Here is a 16,531-nt window from a genome sequence, read left to right on the forward strand (position 1 = left end):
ACGAGCGGCTCCACACCGAGCCGGTTAAACAACGACTTCACCTCAGAGGAATACCTTCACAATCCAAACCAAATCAATTCAAAACAAGCTGTAACCACATAATTAAATAATAACTAATCAAATAGTAAACCCTAAGAGTGACATACGAGCACCAGGTTTTGGAATAGACAACAACGGGATTGTCAGTGACTGTTTTCTTAACGGTTTCTTCTAATCGAGATCCGAATGAAGCGGTCATGGATCGGATCTTAAGACCGCCGTGCTGTTTATAAACGTTAGGGTTTTGTGATTGGTGGTGGTGAATGAGATGGTTGAAGGTGAGTTAGGGAAGTGGGAGCGAGTGGTGGAGGATGAGAGTGAGATAGAGGTTGTGAAGGTTGTAGTGAGATGAGATGCTAATGCTGATGATGCCATTGATGGTGGCTGGGTGGGTGGGTGGGTGGGTGATTGATTGCAGGTTTTGGTCTCTGTGTGTTGTGTATTAATGATTACGAGATGTTGGGATGTAATTTCATGGATCAATTTCATGAATATAAGTATTTTTATACGTTAAGGATTATTGTATTCTATCATTTATCTATATAATAAAGGATATAAAGACCAAAATGTCCTTTTACCAGCTAATGTCAAAATAATGTTCATTTAACTTCAACTAACCTCTTTTTCTAAAATGTTCATGTTAAATCATGTCTACTCGTTGACTTTTAATCACTAAAAAAACTAGATTTTTAGACTATCGGATTCTACCGCTTGTTCTAAAATCATCGGGTTGAATGAATTATTTTGGAGTTCGCTGAGATTATATTTTGGCTTCCAGCGAGATTACATGGATATGTTGGAAAGCACTTGGGTAAAAATATGTTGGGTACAACCAAGTTGTATCTCATAGGCTCCATTCCTGTTATTACAACCAAATAAAAACAATAATTATGTCCCAAGAATTGTTACTTAGTGCATGATGTAATTAATCATAGTTGTTATTTGTTTATAAAACTAGAAAAGTAGCTACGAACATGTTTTTTCACGTCTACAAGCGAGTAGTTTATAAAAATTACCATATTTATTCGGTCTGGAATTTGAAGACAATTTGTCATGTGGTCATCTTCAAATTTTCGTTCCAAAACCGAAATAGGGCTCGGTTGATCCTGATTCGCAATGTGATTTCCAATAAAGTCGGGTTTCGTAAAAGAAAATCCCGCCTGTAATAAAGAGTTAAAAATCAAGTCAAATCAAATTTAAGAACCTTAAATAAGTACATATAACTTAAGAAAAGAAGCAATACCTCAGGTAAAGTTATGCCTTTTTTCAGACCAGAACATGATGCTTCTTCAATAACCACGTCACTAACGCATTGTGATCCAGCATTTTTGGGGGAAATCCAGTAGATTGAGGTACATCGTTAGATTGGTGAGACTTCTCTTTACTAGACTTCTTACTCTTGGAAAAAAACAAACTTGACACTCGCCCCTTGAAAGATGATGATTTCACAAGCTTCTCCTTCACAACATCTTTAGTATTATCATCTGCCTTGTCTTTCAAGGAACCAGAAACTTCTACACCAAGTCGGGCCGGAACAGATTTTGACCTCAAAAGGTTTCTAGAACCTTTATCAGCATCTTCACCTCTGTTCAAATCACTAGTTTCATGATTTTCCTCAGGTTTTACTGGTTTCTTCAGATCTGAAAGAGCAAGCATGTCACCAAATGTACTTGAGCTTCTTTGTATTTCTCTTTGTTCTGGAACATTCTTATTAGATATCATCGCCCATCTTTCAGAAACAGATGACTCTGGAGAATAAGATGTACGGCTGGATGACGCGCCATAATGACTATCAAAACGGTTAATATAATCCCACGAGTGTCGTGAAACCGGTGAAACAGCTTCAGAATCACTAAGATTCCCTGCTGCATAATCAATCTCTGATTTACAATACGAACTATCATCGCCAATATAACCATTTGAAAAAACAGAAGACATTGGCGTTTCATCTCTTCTAATCCCACTTAAACTTTCAGAAATCTCATTTGTAATCTCTTCTTGATCCCCATTCAAAACATCATCATGTGACATCGAATTTGAAGGCGAGGAAGAAACTTTGATATTATTAGGTTTCAGTACCACAATGCGAGTTGGCTGGTTGTTAGGGTATCATCAACTTTGCAACATTCGGGTGAATATAAAATATCAGAACCTTTTTTGTTCCAAACCTGTTTTTCATCATTCACCAGTTTAGACGGTTTAAGAATCGTGATCCTTCTAGATTATGGTGGTGGTGGGATCGATTGCAAATTGTCAACGAGTTTTAGCATGGATATGTTGGAAAGCACTTGGCATTTGAGCCAGGTGGCTCCCAAATCCTAGTAAAAACAACACGTTCTTCTAAACCCTGGTCGTTACCGCGTGTGACTTACAGATCCCTATAGAAAAAATATGTTCCCCTAAACATTATTGCATATAACCGTCGTCGGAACCTAGCCGATACCGCGTGTCATCCTACATTGTTTGAACACAATGGAAATAAATGGTCAATTGGTCATATATTTATATTCGGCTATCTAAAACCAACTCACCCTCCTGCCATCACTTTCGTGCCATCAACGGGCTTTCAATCCTAAAAATACCTCTAACACCGCGACTTAGCATCGCAATTTACAACTCTCACAAGCTTGCATTTGCCCTATCTTCTGTAAAAGTTAATTAATGGAACTGCTAAGTTGATGTCTTGTCTGGTTATTAATTAATATTTTCTTTGATAATATGCATGTCTTTTAAATTACTTATTATACAAATTAAACTAAAACTTACAGAACATATCATTCAAGATGCATTAAATGTTGTTTCAACTCAAAAGACAATTCCCATCCGGTAACATTATATCTATAGCACCATATCCCCATCCCGGTGTTTATGTACAACTGTGGATGCGTTGATGCAATATAAATCAACAATATACTGAAACATATACCAAAATATTAAACAAAAAATAGTGAATTCGTTACTATGCAAAAGGCGCCAAACGGGGATCTGTGACATGTGGAAGACCAGCACGGGCTCCTAAAGCCCGACATGCCAAAGCTGCCTGTAATCATTGAACATTGTGTAATACTATAAATCTGTAATATATAGAGAATGAACCATAAACTTAAATGTACTAACCACTTGAGCTGCAAAAGGTAACATCTGTTCCGGTGGCTTGTTGGTGCAAATGCCTACAAATTACACACGAACAATTAAAAAACATAATTTAAAGAATTTTTAAAACGAATTGATTATATGGTTTATACATACGCACCGTACAAGACAGATCCTATAAACGCATCCCCTGCACCTGTTGTATCCACCAGCTCCGACTGTGGTATCTTTTCAGCTGTACCCAAAAATAATTTCCCACGCACTGGTCCCAACTCCCTTTGCTTGCAAATTTGTAACATCCTGAAACACAAAGTAAATTGTTAACTGTTATTATCTTGATAATTATTATTAATACTATTATAGTTTAAGATGTAACTACCGATGAAATGCAAGACGGGACAGGTGTGCTACTGTCAGATTGGCGCTTTAACTTCTCTACTAAATCATCTACGTCTATTTTTTCAGCTTGAACACTCTCTCCTGCAAGTGAAATTTATATAAGAACCTGTGTCATACAACTGATACTGTAATGAATATTGGGTTTGCTACCAAATATATAATAAATTATATACACACCTTCCATGCTTCTCTGAAGCATTATACAACCATCTGCACCTAAAGTTACAATCACAAACTTGACCTTAGGTAACCTTAAAAGCATGGAAACAAGTGCACTTGGAACTGATGGAGCTCCAGTCCATGTCTGTAATAGTAAAAATGAAAACAATTAAAAGTAAATACAAAAGTACATACGTAAGTATCATTAACTTACTTGAGGAAATTTTGCAGAACACACAACATAATCTGATAAATTTAGAAGATCATCCAGTCCTTCTCTTGGTCTTTCAGCATCAATTAAAATAGGTATTTTTCTTCGGTTTGCCTGCACTGGTGAAATTGAACATGGTGGTTCATTTCTATTTAAATAAAAACTATTTAAATAAACAGAACTTAAAATATCAAATATCACCTAATATTTACCTCATGTGCAAAAAGTAGAGCAGTTTCAGGCAAGCGTACATCAAAATAAACAAGTTTTACTCCTGCCAATGCAGCTAACAAAGCTGAATTGGGAATGTCATCGGGAATCATTGGAGATGAGCCTGGAGTGTGAATACACGTTCGAGTTTTCCTAAAACATATAAACCATTCCATAAATGAAAACACACTTTATAAGTGTTGAAACAGTTTATGAAAATTACTCTGTTATTTTATTTAACACAAACTGCAAAATTTAACAATATTCAATGATAGTCCATATAGGAACAAGTTCATAATGGATTTCTATTAGCAGAAATTAGTCAACAGTCAAATATATCCTTCACAGGAGTAATTGGATGAGAAGAGAAGAGATGCATACGTTTGATTATCCACAATCACGTAGGTAAATGGTGAATTTCCCTCTTCAGAAACCTGCAAACGGGAAATTGTGAGTTAATTTATGCAAATGAATTCCAAAAATGGTAAAAAGATTGTATTTTTATACAAGTTCATTACCACAAAAAAAGATACATCAACACCATCAGCTTTTAATTCCTCTAGTATTCCTCTTCCTTGAGCATCATTGGCAACCTGATAATGTAATATATGAAAACATCAAAAACCTTCATTATAGCTTAGTGAAGAATCTTATATGTATACATAGTTCTAATGTCGATCATTAGCATACTGCATGCATACCTTGGATATTAACCTTGCATTCAATCCTAAACGCGCTGCACAAGTTAAAGCATTTCCTGCATTACCGCCTCCTTGCACCTATTAATGATAGCGTCGATTACATGATGGTAAAAAAATTTGAAAGATATTCCAGTCACTCTACAAAAATGATAGTAACAAGATGTATAAATACAAAAGGTAGGATTTTCTTAACATAATTCATATTACGAAAGGGCCACTTTAGAAACGACTAATTAAATTCCTTACAATAATTGTTAATAAGAACTTGACTGATGATAACTGTAAATAATCAATCAAATAGGAGCAGTAAACAGAAAGAGCAAAAGAACAACATGATCACAAGGCAATTCTTTAATCATAGTGAGTAGAATAAGGTTGAGGTGTTGAGTGTAGACATCTTCTATACCACAGACAATAATTCATGGCATGGTTACAAAAAAATTTCACTCATTCTTCATATCTAATCCAAATACAAAATTTTAATCAACAATTTTACATCAATCACATGAATGAACTCATGACCACTGAAAACCTCACAAATTGTTGATGAAATGATCCACCTGATTCATATACTATTGAATTCAGTCCTAAAATTCATGCTATAATGAGATTGATAATCCAACTACAAGCATATATTGATCATCTACAGTAAGTACCTTCAAGCTGGTGCTTCGGATTTTATCATCTGGATTAGGGAAAGCAGCCACAGTAGCCAAGAGATCCACCCCCACGCCACCAAATCCAAGCTATATTGTTTACAAAAACACCATAGCGTTTTACTTTCAGTTATATATATATCATCAATCGTCACCAGTGGTGTTCAACAAATTGGATATTCAAATTATTCTGATCGAACTATTCAAATTTAAGAACTTTGAAGCTGGATTCACATTCGAAAGTCAAAATAGATTCCAAAAATTAAATTTGAATTCGAAATCGATCCAATTCGAGTTTGTATTGATTCGACTCGTATTTAGCCAATAAAATAAATTACCTTAATTCTAATTTCGAAACTACTACAAACTTGAATTTTTTAACAACAAAAAATACAAGTTTATAAAACAAATAGACCATTCGAAGTTGCAAAAAGTCCTAAATAGTCATAGTGGAATCATACATCACACTCAAAAGTGTTTAACATCCAAATACATGATGAAAACAATTAACAAAATATTAATTTATGAATTAACAACCATAATAATCAACTTCCAGTTTTTAATTCTAAATAAAAAATAACATGCATTATTCAAATTCAAATATCAAACTGAATTAGCATTTTTTAAAACCGAATTCGAACACGACTGGAATCAATTCGATACACACATAATTAAGCACAGGAGTTTCCTCCAACGTAATCAGCCTAACTTGACCTAATTCTGCAACCTCAATCAATATAACAATTTTAAGTAAACACAGCGGATAAATACGTACCACGACTGGACTGTCAAGCTGTGTCACCGTCACCGAGGACGACATTTTAGCCCTAAACCTGTGCACAATGACATAACACAATCACACACACATACTTTAACGATTCAATAATAATAATAATAATAATAATAATAATAATAAAACAAATGAATTTGAATTAAGGACCTGGTTGTAGTAGTGGTTACAGAGGTGATACGCGATGGAAATGAGAGAAAAGAAGTGGTGGTATGGAATGTGGCTGCCACCATAATAATATTTGTTTGCGCACAATGATTGCCTCCGGTGACTACTGTAATAATATTATTGTTATTGTTATTATCTATTATATGATGATAACGGATTGATTGTATGTTGTTTAGGCTGAGGGGTGTGGGGCTTCAACGGGGGCGCTAGAGCCCCTCCGCTCGCGTCCCCAGGCGCTAACACCACACCACCGGGGCGCTAGCGGGGGCGCTAACGGGGCGCTAGCACGAAAAAACATGCAGGCGTGAGCTGGTTAGCGGGAGAAGAGAGAGAGGAGCGCACCTTTTGAGGTATTTTGGACCGTTGGGAGCCGAAAAAAATAAAAAAATATATATATTTTCTATATAGGTTTACGGAAAAGAGCCGTTGAGCTCATATTAAATTAAAAAAAAAATATTTTCTTAAACTATAAATATATACCTTTATAAAATATACTTCATTTCACAATTATACACCTTTCCTCCTAAAATCCTCTCAAAACTAACACAAAAAAAATGTCGTTGTTTGAATATATTTATAAAAAAATAAAAAATAAAAATTTTCGCTGGAGCCCCTCCACACCAGGGGCCAGGGCTCCAACGGGGGCTCCAACAACCCCCTTATCCAGTTTCTCTCTCTGCCACACGTCATAATATTATTGATTGGAGCTCTCACTAAAGCCCCCATTAAAGCCACCCACACCCCTCAGCCTTATTTAGTTCAGTGGGAAACCGTGGGGTCCACCATGTATATTATGGAGATCTATTCTAGTGGCTTTTAACTTTTCGGTTTCGCATCCCAACAGCCAAGAGGTTGCTTTAACACTAGTGATAAATCATAATATACACCATCCACAATACATCATCTAACATGTCATATCGCATTAAGAGAGTGATTTCTATGAAAAGAGAAAAATAGTTAGATGGGGTTTGTATAACTAAATCATACGGCATGTATGATGTCTTTGACTGATAATAAAGAAACGACTATTGTGGTCACTGTTAAAGTTATACAACATGTTAACCATTTTTTTGCCATTTTCATCCTATCATATGACATGTATGATATGATAAGAGACAATCTACGGTATTTGGAGATCATAGGGACAATCCATGGTGATAAATTTGATTTGACATCATATGACATGTATTATGTGATCTTTACAACGGTGTATACTTTTGAGGCGGTGTTTGTATAGCGACACACTTCCAATTAAATTGTGTCGGGTTTGCTAGTTGACTGATTGAATGGGTGAACTCAAATAAGATTCATGTGGTAATTCATGACAAAGATATCATCTTTAACCTAGAACACTTAAATATCATTTCGTGTTTCAGGTTAGCCCGTGTAATTATTCATTTACAGATAAAAGTAATACATGATTAGTTGATAACAACTTAATACACGGGTGATCTGGTTATTTTCATGTAATGCATATAGTCATGCTAACAAATTTATTTTTAGAAAAGAAGAGTGAAAAAAGAATGAATATAATAAAACCATAAAACCATTATTATATAATATAATTATAAAGTTTGGTGTCGCAAAGTCCCGACTGCGCAACTATGCGGCACCTTATTGGTCCTTTTTAGTTTGATTTAGTTTTGGTCTGTAACAAACGTAACGAAAACCGGCCGAACACTTATTGGTCCTTTTTGGGTTGTTTTAGTTTCGTTCCATAACAAACGTGCCGCAAAGTCTATACTGGGTAACTTTGCGGCACATTATTAGTCCCTTTTAGTTTGTTTTAGTTTTGGTCCGTAACAAACGTAATGAAAACCGGTTGAACACTTATTGGTCCTTTTTTATTTGTTTTAGTTTCGGTCTGTAACAAATGTAAGGAAACCGACCGAATATCAATTTTGTTTTGTTTTAGTTCCAGTACCGTAACAAACGTAGCTAAAACCGACCGGATTTTGTTTAAGTCCGATATAGTAACGAATGTGACATAAACCAACCGAATTGGCGTACACTCACCGTCTTAACGCCCGAAATTGACAACAGTGGGGTTTTGCCAATGACCGAGTTTTACCTGCCGACGCCACTTGGTCCACCTCAAATCTTATTAATTTTTGTTTTTATTTTGGCTTTAGTTTCGGTACAATAACACACGTGACTAAAACCGACCGATTTCGTGTCGACTTACCGCTTCAACATTTGCGACCGCTAACGCTAGGGTTATACTATTGCTCGGGTTTTACCAACCTGCCACGGCGCAATGCCAGGGTAAAACGCTAGTTTCTAATAAGATAAAAAGATCCTACCAAGTCCGATGATTTAATTTATAAAAACAGATAAGTAAAACCTGGGCAGACATGAACATTATGTATACATCACAACTACTATGCTATCCAGCTTCCAATTGTATTATAATTAAATCAAGATTGTCAAAAACTACAATCCCTCATTCCACCCCAATTTATAATCATCATCATCAAACACATCATACAACAAACCCTATATTCAAACCCAATTCCATCACTTTCTAAACTTCACTGATCGCTTCTGTACACTTCAAAATCAACACTCTTCAATCTTCATCCGCTAGAACGAAGCCTCGCTCCAGAATGGCTTCGACAGCAGTCCACCGTGTTCACTCATACTCCCCTTTGACCTATAAAACAATGGTTTGCTCCTTACCGTCCGAAGCGGGCCCGACCTGTTCCCGTGACTAATTGGCACCCGGTTATCAAAGCTCGAAGCTGAAAACGGTCTGTTTTCCAAATCTTCAAGCGGGCCCGAGCTGTAATCCATTGTTATGAAAGATGAAGCTTGACCGTAAGTCAACCGTGGGGTGGCTCCACCAACTGCATTCCACCAGCTGCTGTCTGACGGGGCGTGCTCCCCCTTGAAGTCCGAGTCAACCACTGACGAGTCTCGTTGAGTCGAGTTGTCACCACCTACTTCGTCTTTGTCGTTGTATATGAGTTTTAAAGCTTGAACCACTTCACCCATGAATGGTCTTTGTGTGACCTCCGGGTGTACACACATTGAAGCGATTGCAGCTACTTTTGCCATGTCATCGAAGTCGTAGGTCCCGGATAAAGTGGGGTCAACTAGCTGTTGCAAACCTTCTCTGGTTGTTAGAAGCGGGCGTGCCCATGTTACTAGGTTTTCTTCGCCGGGTGGCTGTGACATGTCGACAGGTTTCCGTCCCGACAGAAGCTCTAACAGCACGACCCCGTAACTGTACACGTCACTTTTCACTAGCAGGTGACCTGTCATTGCGTATTCTGGGGCCACATAACTGCGAATCAAATACAGGGTCGGGTCAACACTCAACAGTCAACTTATTTGTAAGACTATCAATCTATTATGTGTAAGACGTACCCGAAAGTTCCCATGACACGAGTGGAAATATGACTGCTTCCTTCTGTAGCTTCTCTTGCTAACCCGAAATCTGATACCTTAGGGGTAAAATCGTCTTCTAGCAAAACGTTACTCGCTTTAAAATCACGGTGAATTACACGTGGATTAGAATCTTCATGAAGATAAGCGAGTCCTCGTGCTGCCCCGAGAGCAATCTTTAACCGTGCGTCCCAGTCGAGAGTTCCCTTTTGTTTATCCACACCTGAAGCATCCACACATTGATCTTTATATTATTTACATTTTAAAATATTAGTAAACGGTTCAAAACTGCCACCACAAGATAAATTAATTGTTTCAGGAGGATTGTCATACCATGCAAATGAGACTCGACACTGCCATTTCGAACAAGCTCATAAACCAAGCACCGTGTCCGTCCTTCAATGCATATACCAATGAGTTTAACGAGGTTTCGATGATGTAAGCGGCTTAACATCTCAACTTCTGCAATGAACTCACGGTCCCCATTTTGATTATTATCTCTATTAAGCAATTTCACAGCCACTTCACCTCCATCTTCAATTGTCCCATGATACACGCACCCAAAACCGCCTTCACCCAATATTTTTCTTGAACTGAACTTTTCAGTGGCCTTTTCCAGCTCAGCTAATGTGAAGGTTTTCACTGAGAGAATGGATGTTGGCATTGCAGAGAAAACAGATAATGTTGAGTTTGATTGATCACTTGATAACATTGCTCCAAAGCCTAAAAAAGAATAGTAAAAAGTTAAACTATAAAGTCAAAACGGTTGTCTAGTAAAATATAACAGATATAAAGTATAGACTTACCGCGTCTCTTGCTAGTTGGTGTTGCGAAAACAGGGCCCACAGCATTTGATGATCTACTTATCTTTCTGTATTTTATGAAAACAGAAATTGCTGCACAACAAACAACCAAAAGTACTACTGCAGATAAAACAATCACAAAGATGGTTCTAGGGTTCATTTTCTGGCGTTTTCCTACAAAAGTCGCAGTGATAGGATATTGTCGATTCCCAGGACTTCCGTTTGGTCCATTTCCAGGAAGATTTCCATTCGGTGGTGAAGAAGGAAGCCCTGAAAATAATAATAGTAACAATAATAAATAATAATAATAATAATAAACTGTATATTTTAAAAAACAAGAGAAAGAATGGTAAAAAAAGGTTGTGCGTTTTATTTTACCTGGATAAGTAATATCTAACACTTCATAATCTCCGAAAAGGGTTCGGTTTAAAGTAAGTTTTTTTCTCCATAATCGATCGTAGGTGAGTAAAGCGGTTGTGTTATCAAATTTTTCTCCAAGTGGGACAAGATTAATATCAACTTCTGTTTTATCCTGATCTTGACTGTCAGCATTGGCACCTGTTATGACTACTTGACTTTGTGTCAAGTATGTGCCTGTTGCAATCTCGATTTCTAGCTCGGTAACAACGGGAAATACAGCGTAGACAGATACGTATAAAAGTAGCCTGACTTTCATAGGTAAAACACAACCGCAAGGTGAACCAATGGGAGTTGAAGTGAGTGGGTCCACACATGTTTGGTCACAACCTGTCAGAGATTAATAAAAAGAATTAATAATAAAATGGGTCAAGAAATGCAGCATCTTTATTCTGATTAATATATAGACTCGTATACCCGGTAGAGGGGATGGGGATGGAGGGATCACATGAGTGATCTTCCCATGATGAAGGCGATGGTGATGTCGCCGTGACTTGCCAACAGTGGGACCCGCGACAGGACCTAAATTTTATAAGAAATTTTTAGTAAGCATATAACTATAAAAAATCATAATAAACATGTCACTTGCAAGTACCTTGAATTGTTGGAGAAGAAGCAGGTACAATTGAGGGTTTCGTAAAGGGCTTAGGTGGATGTGCGTATGATGTTATAACTGGAACAACTGATGAACTCATTGACATTATCCTAACTGTATTATGCAAACACCAAATTCATTTATTAAGACGCTTAACAAAAAAAAATTCTTTAGAAAATGCAACAGACCTAAAGAAATAAACTGGAAAAAGCAATATGTGCTACCAGTTGCACAAAGGTTGAGCAAGAATATATTCATTAACAAGATTTTCCAAATGTTGGTTTAAGTATGATTATGTAGGCAATTAATGGTATGTGTAACATATGGACACCAATAAAATTGATTTAGATTAGCAAACCAGACCTTTGATAAATATCCGAAAGATCATCATACGACCATATCAAAATATTAACAAATGAAAACTTTGCTTCGTTCATAATAAAGGTATTCCGAATTTATTTTAGGTTGACATGCACTTTACAATAAGTGGTGATTCAGCATGAAACAGCCCGTTTATTAAGCAGATTGAAACAAGACTAAGACACTAATGAAACTATGAAAGAGTAAGAATTATAATAATTCTATTAATCTATTATTCCAATCATAATATTTCCATCTTTAAATATGGCATGTATGAAATCCTTACCTTTAAGATGATCAAAACCATTTCTTTTCACAAAAATAGGTTGGCTTGTCAGTAGGGAAGGAGACAGATTAGCGTTTAAGAAAGGAATGCCTGAAAAGTAAGTAGGCAGATTATTGCAATCAGATAATATAACAAGTACCATCAGTGTGATGAAATCAAAGTAATGAAGTATAAAGATCTGGTGACTCAAATGTAAGTAATTAGCCATTAAACATTACAAGAAATATTAGTTACATCTTTCATAGAGATCGAAGGATCATTTTTTAAGGCAAGTAATTTATACTTCAATCTTTCCCGTAACCAAATAAGTAAAGAATCTACCATAGAAAATATCTACAAAAGAATACCGCCATGGAAAGAGTGTAGAGATTGAGGATGAATCAATAATTTGTGCATACTACAAACAAGCAAAACCGCATACATACATAGACAAATACATACATAAAACTTTGTGTATAAAAATGTATGGGTGCTTCTTTTTAAGTAATAGTTTTGAGTTTCTAAGGTAACCAAATTGCATTGGTTTACCATAATTAACTTACTTATTGGATTGTGCAATATGGTATGTAGAAGGGGAGACGTTAGCAACTAGCAAGCAATACAGTGAATACACATAAACTTGCCAGCATGGATTTCATGGTTTGAATAACACCACTTTTTGGGCCTTTGAAAACTAAACACTCTTAAAGTAACTTTTTCATCATCCGAAATTAAATCAACTTTTTCAAGTCTACTCCAGCACATTAAAAAAGACAAGTCTTATGAACTTTTCCAACTTCTTTTAGTGATCCAACTCTCCAAGTATACAGGACTTCAATAGGAAAATAATCAAATATCACATGGAAATAAGTCAATAACCATGTTAATATACAGTCAATCCCGCCACTATTCCAATTAGAGGTGGGCAAATAATCCGGTTAACCAAACCAACCCGAAAATCGAACCGAAACCGAACCGGTTTGAAACCGATTATGTAGAAATCGGTTTGGAACCGATTGAAACCGTAGGTTCGAAACCGGTTTGTAATTTTCTCCACCAAAACCGGTTAACCGAACCGAAACCAGCCAAAACCGGGTGAAAACCGGTCAAAACTCGAACCGAAACCGATCGTAAGTTCGTAAAATGGTGACAACCCGGTTTCAACTCGAACCAAAACCGATTATAAACCGGTTTTGACTTGTGTTGACCAAACCGAACTGGTTTCAACCCAAACCAGTTTTGATTTTTAAACCGGTTTGTGCACCTCTAATTCCAATGACCTTTGAATTCAAAAGTCAAATAAATTACTCTCTCAATCCACAACTCATATTGAATCTCATAAGTCATAACACTGGAATAAACACTTAAATAGCTAATAATAAATAGAGAAACATTCATAACAATTCAAGCATCAAAACTACAACATACAACAACAATTTTGGTAAACTAATCATACAATTGATTCCATTTAGCATCAAACTATATCATATTCTTACTTCTAGTGAAGGTAATATATAATTTCCATATTAAACAGGTCTCAATACACATAAAAACAAATAACCCTAGATTTTCGCTAGCATACAACCAATCCACAGTCAACACATCCAAAACAACAGTCAAATACTCAAATCCTAAATAATTTGCAGATTATTACCGTAACAAACTGTAGCTGAGCTGAAAGCAAGCAAACGAAACACAAACAACAGCATTAGCGAACTAATCATCATCTTGTACTCAACCACATACACACCATCGTCAACCTCAACTCATCATGAGTTCATGACCTAGGGTTTCAGCTTCACACTCGCACCGACACACACCTCCGTTGCTTCCGTCACCGCCACGTCGGCACATCGTCACCGCCACCTCCACGTATGCAAAACTAGCCGTGAACCTAGCTCATTAGCCGCAATGCAGATCCATAAACTACGGCAACTATCTGAAGCAACTGATTGAGTAACCTAGAGAGAGAAACTGAAGATCTAGAGAGAGAAAGTGGTTTGATCTTGTACGAATTGAACTGAATTGAAGAGCTAGGGTTTACTGTGTGTGTAGTGTAGTGTGTGAGAGAGATGATGAAGAAGAAGTAAAATGACAGCATGAAGAAACAGGGGAGATGAAACTTGAAGAGATGGGTGTGGGGGTGGGTATGCGAGTGAGGTGGGGTCGGTTTTATTATTATTATTATTATTATTATTATTATTATTATAATTTTTAACAGCAGCATTGAAACTACCGGTTATCTTAAATACCCGAGTGAGTCTTTTAATAATTTAATAACATTAAAAACGGGATATGGATCCCAAGATCTGAATCTATGTGGCGTACAAAAGACAAGGTGGTTTACAAACTATCTTATGGAGCAAAGTCTGTGGACCAAAGTTTGTTTTTGCAAACTATGGTAGTTTCGAGCTCAAGCTGGAAATTAAATGAGGCGGCTCAGCTAGACTTGAGCTCAATTTTGAAGTTAAACGAGCCTAAGATCTAGCCAACAAATCGAGTTATGTATGACCAGAGCCGAGTTTGGGTTGATTTTGCTCGGTTACAAAAATGAGGCAACTCAGCTTAGGTTATTTAAAATCATGTTTTTTAGCTAGTTTTATTTAAATTTTTTGTTGAGCGAGCCATGATCCCGAGCTTCGAGTGTTGTGAGCTTTTTGAACAGATTTAGCGAGGTGGATAATTTTCTCTATGTTCCTCTTACATACACATATAGATATATTATATACATATAAATATTATTTTAATAAGTTTGTGAAGATTTATTGTTGGGGTTCTACTAGGACACCCAGACACCCCTCTTTAAGCCTTATATAGTGCTATGCGGGTGTACTGGATCCCCGTATACGCAGGGCATATATGGGGGCCTATACGCCTGCCCCGTATAGCCCTATACAGGGCATATTGATAGTTTTTTAGCAGAAAAAGGTGGTGTCCCTAGAACAACCCTTGTTGTTGTGGAATATATAGTGGTTTTTAAGCATAGTTTGAAATATGATGTATTGATATGGAGCTGATATAACGATTTGTGAATGTTTTATTGTTATAGATGCTCTAAAACAAAACATCAACGGCTCATTCTAACTTTGACGCTTTAATCAACTCGTTAAAACATCATCGAAAAAGAAACTCACCACTATAGTTATGTTCGAATCAAAGTCTCTTAAACTTTAACCATCACCATCGTGTCGTTAAACATAAGGCTAATTGGGAGGTGGGGTCAGTTATTATTGCACGCTCCAGGTCTGGCAGAGTGTATGATGAGTGTCTGGTGTACGCGATCTGGTCAGCGCGTGTGCGTCACTGCTGAGAGAGAAAAGACTGTACGGGGGTTAATAATAATAATATTGTTTATTGTTAATGGAAAGAATAGAAGGGTCTGTTTTTTGTTTTTGGTGATAAGTTGTTAATTTTGCCTTTATGTATATGATAATGCTTTTGGTGACTTGTTTTTGTTTGTAACAGAAGCAATATATAATCACTACTTAATTAGTATAAAGATTGTGCCTTGTTATTTAATTGAGTTAGTTGTATTTGTAAGTAGAGAAGGTATACTTTTTTTTGTATTTGATTAAAAGGGCAAGTGTTTTTTATGCTTGTGCGCGAGGGGTGCGAACGTCTAAAACCCAGGATACGCTCTCTTGTGAGGCTCACGTTTGTTATAAAGTAGTTTATATATTTTATATAATGATCTACTTTAAAACAAAAACCTATAAAAATAGCTTTTACTGGATCTCGACATTTTTAGGGGTTCTCGTAGACGATTATTAATGATACCTTTGGGGGTAAGGGAACAAGCGATGCCTAAATTAGGGTGAAAATACGTATATGAAGTATAATTAATTTTTAAGACTAGTTTTAATAGTAAAGATGAATGTCTGGGGTAATAGTAAAGATGAATGTTTGAGATAATATAAATATCAATTTGGAATTGTAAGCGCTTCATGTAGTATGCTTCTTCTAAATATGTTACCAACTTGTTTGTTACAAGCTTGTTTTTCTGACTGTTTCGTTTTTTCTATATTTTAGACTTGTGTTTTGTATTGAACATGATATTGATATAATAACTAATTTCTGTTCAGAATATTTATCACTGTGAGTAATGGTGTTTTATTATCATTTGATTTTCTTTATAACAACATCGATTTACTTTATAAATAACTTTGATCAATAATATACACCATATTAATTAGTTTTTCTTTATTGTGTTTAGTATTAAAGGTAATGATTGATCAATAATTTACGATACATTAAAACAAGATTTATAATTTGGTGACC

General features: G+C 36.2%; 1 protein-coding gene and 1 pseudogene across 3 annotated transcripts; both read right to left on the reverse strand.

The window, feature by feature from the left end:
- Window positions 1-2,869: 2,869 nt before the first annotated feature.
- LOC143561999 (uncharacterized) lies at window positions 2,870-6,336 on the reverse strand (annotated as a pseudogene). Its single transcript, XR_013140403.1, has 12 exons — window positions 6,244-6,336; window positions 5,469-5,558; window positions 4,813-4,890; window positions 4,630-4,704; window positions 4,493-4,545; window positions 4,114-4,264; window positions 3,905-4,015; window positions 3,709-3,835; window positions 3,512-3,612; window positions 3,293-3,432; window positions 3,157-3,209; window positions 2,870-3,079 (listed from the first exon to the last, which is right to left on the reverse strand). The product of XR_013140403.1 is annotated as an uncharacterized LOC143561999 (transcript).
- Window positions 6,337-8,794: 2,458 nt separating this feature from the next.
- Window positions 8,795-14,320, reverse strand: LOC143562021 (receptor-like serine/threonine-protein kinase ALE2). Of its 2 annotated transcripts, none has more exons than XM_077049948.1 (9): window positions 13,908-14,320; window positions 12,275-12,364; window positions 11,629-11,742; window positions 11,451-11,555; window positions 10,995-11,363; window positions 10,620-10,886; window positions 10,147-10,536; window positions 9,796-10,036; window positions 8,795-9,712 (listed from the first exon to the last, which is right to left on the reverse strand). In XM_077049948.1, the coding sequence occupies exons 1-9, from the start codon at window positions 13,978-13,980 to the stop codon at window positions 9,010-9,012; spliced, it is 2,352 nt and encodes a 783-aa protein (XP_076906063.1). In that variant the 5' UTR covers window positions 13,981-14,320; the 3' UTR covers window positions 8,795-9,009. The 2 variants fall into 2 exon arrangements, with proteins under 2 accessions (XP_076906063.1, XP_076906064.1); XM_077049949.1 differs by having other exon boundaries at window positions 11,451-11,541; window positions 11,627-11,742.
- Between the last annotated feature and the right edge of the window lie 2,211 nt (window positions 14,321-16,531).

This window comes from Bidens hawaiensis, unplaced genomic scaffold (genome assembly GCF_021521415.1).
Source record: "Bidens hawaiensis isolate Kalapana, Puna unplaced genomic scaffold, B.hawaiensis_p1.1 tig00020893_1, whole genome shotgun sequence".
In the NCBI taxonomy this organism is placed as follows: domain Eukaryota; kingdom Viridiplantae; phylum Streptophyta; class Magnoliopsida; order Asterales; family Asteraceae; genus Bidens; species Bidens hawaiensis.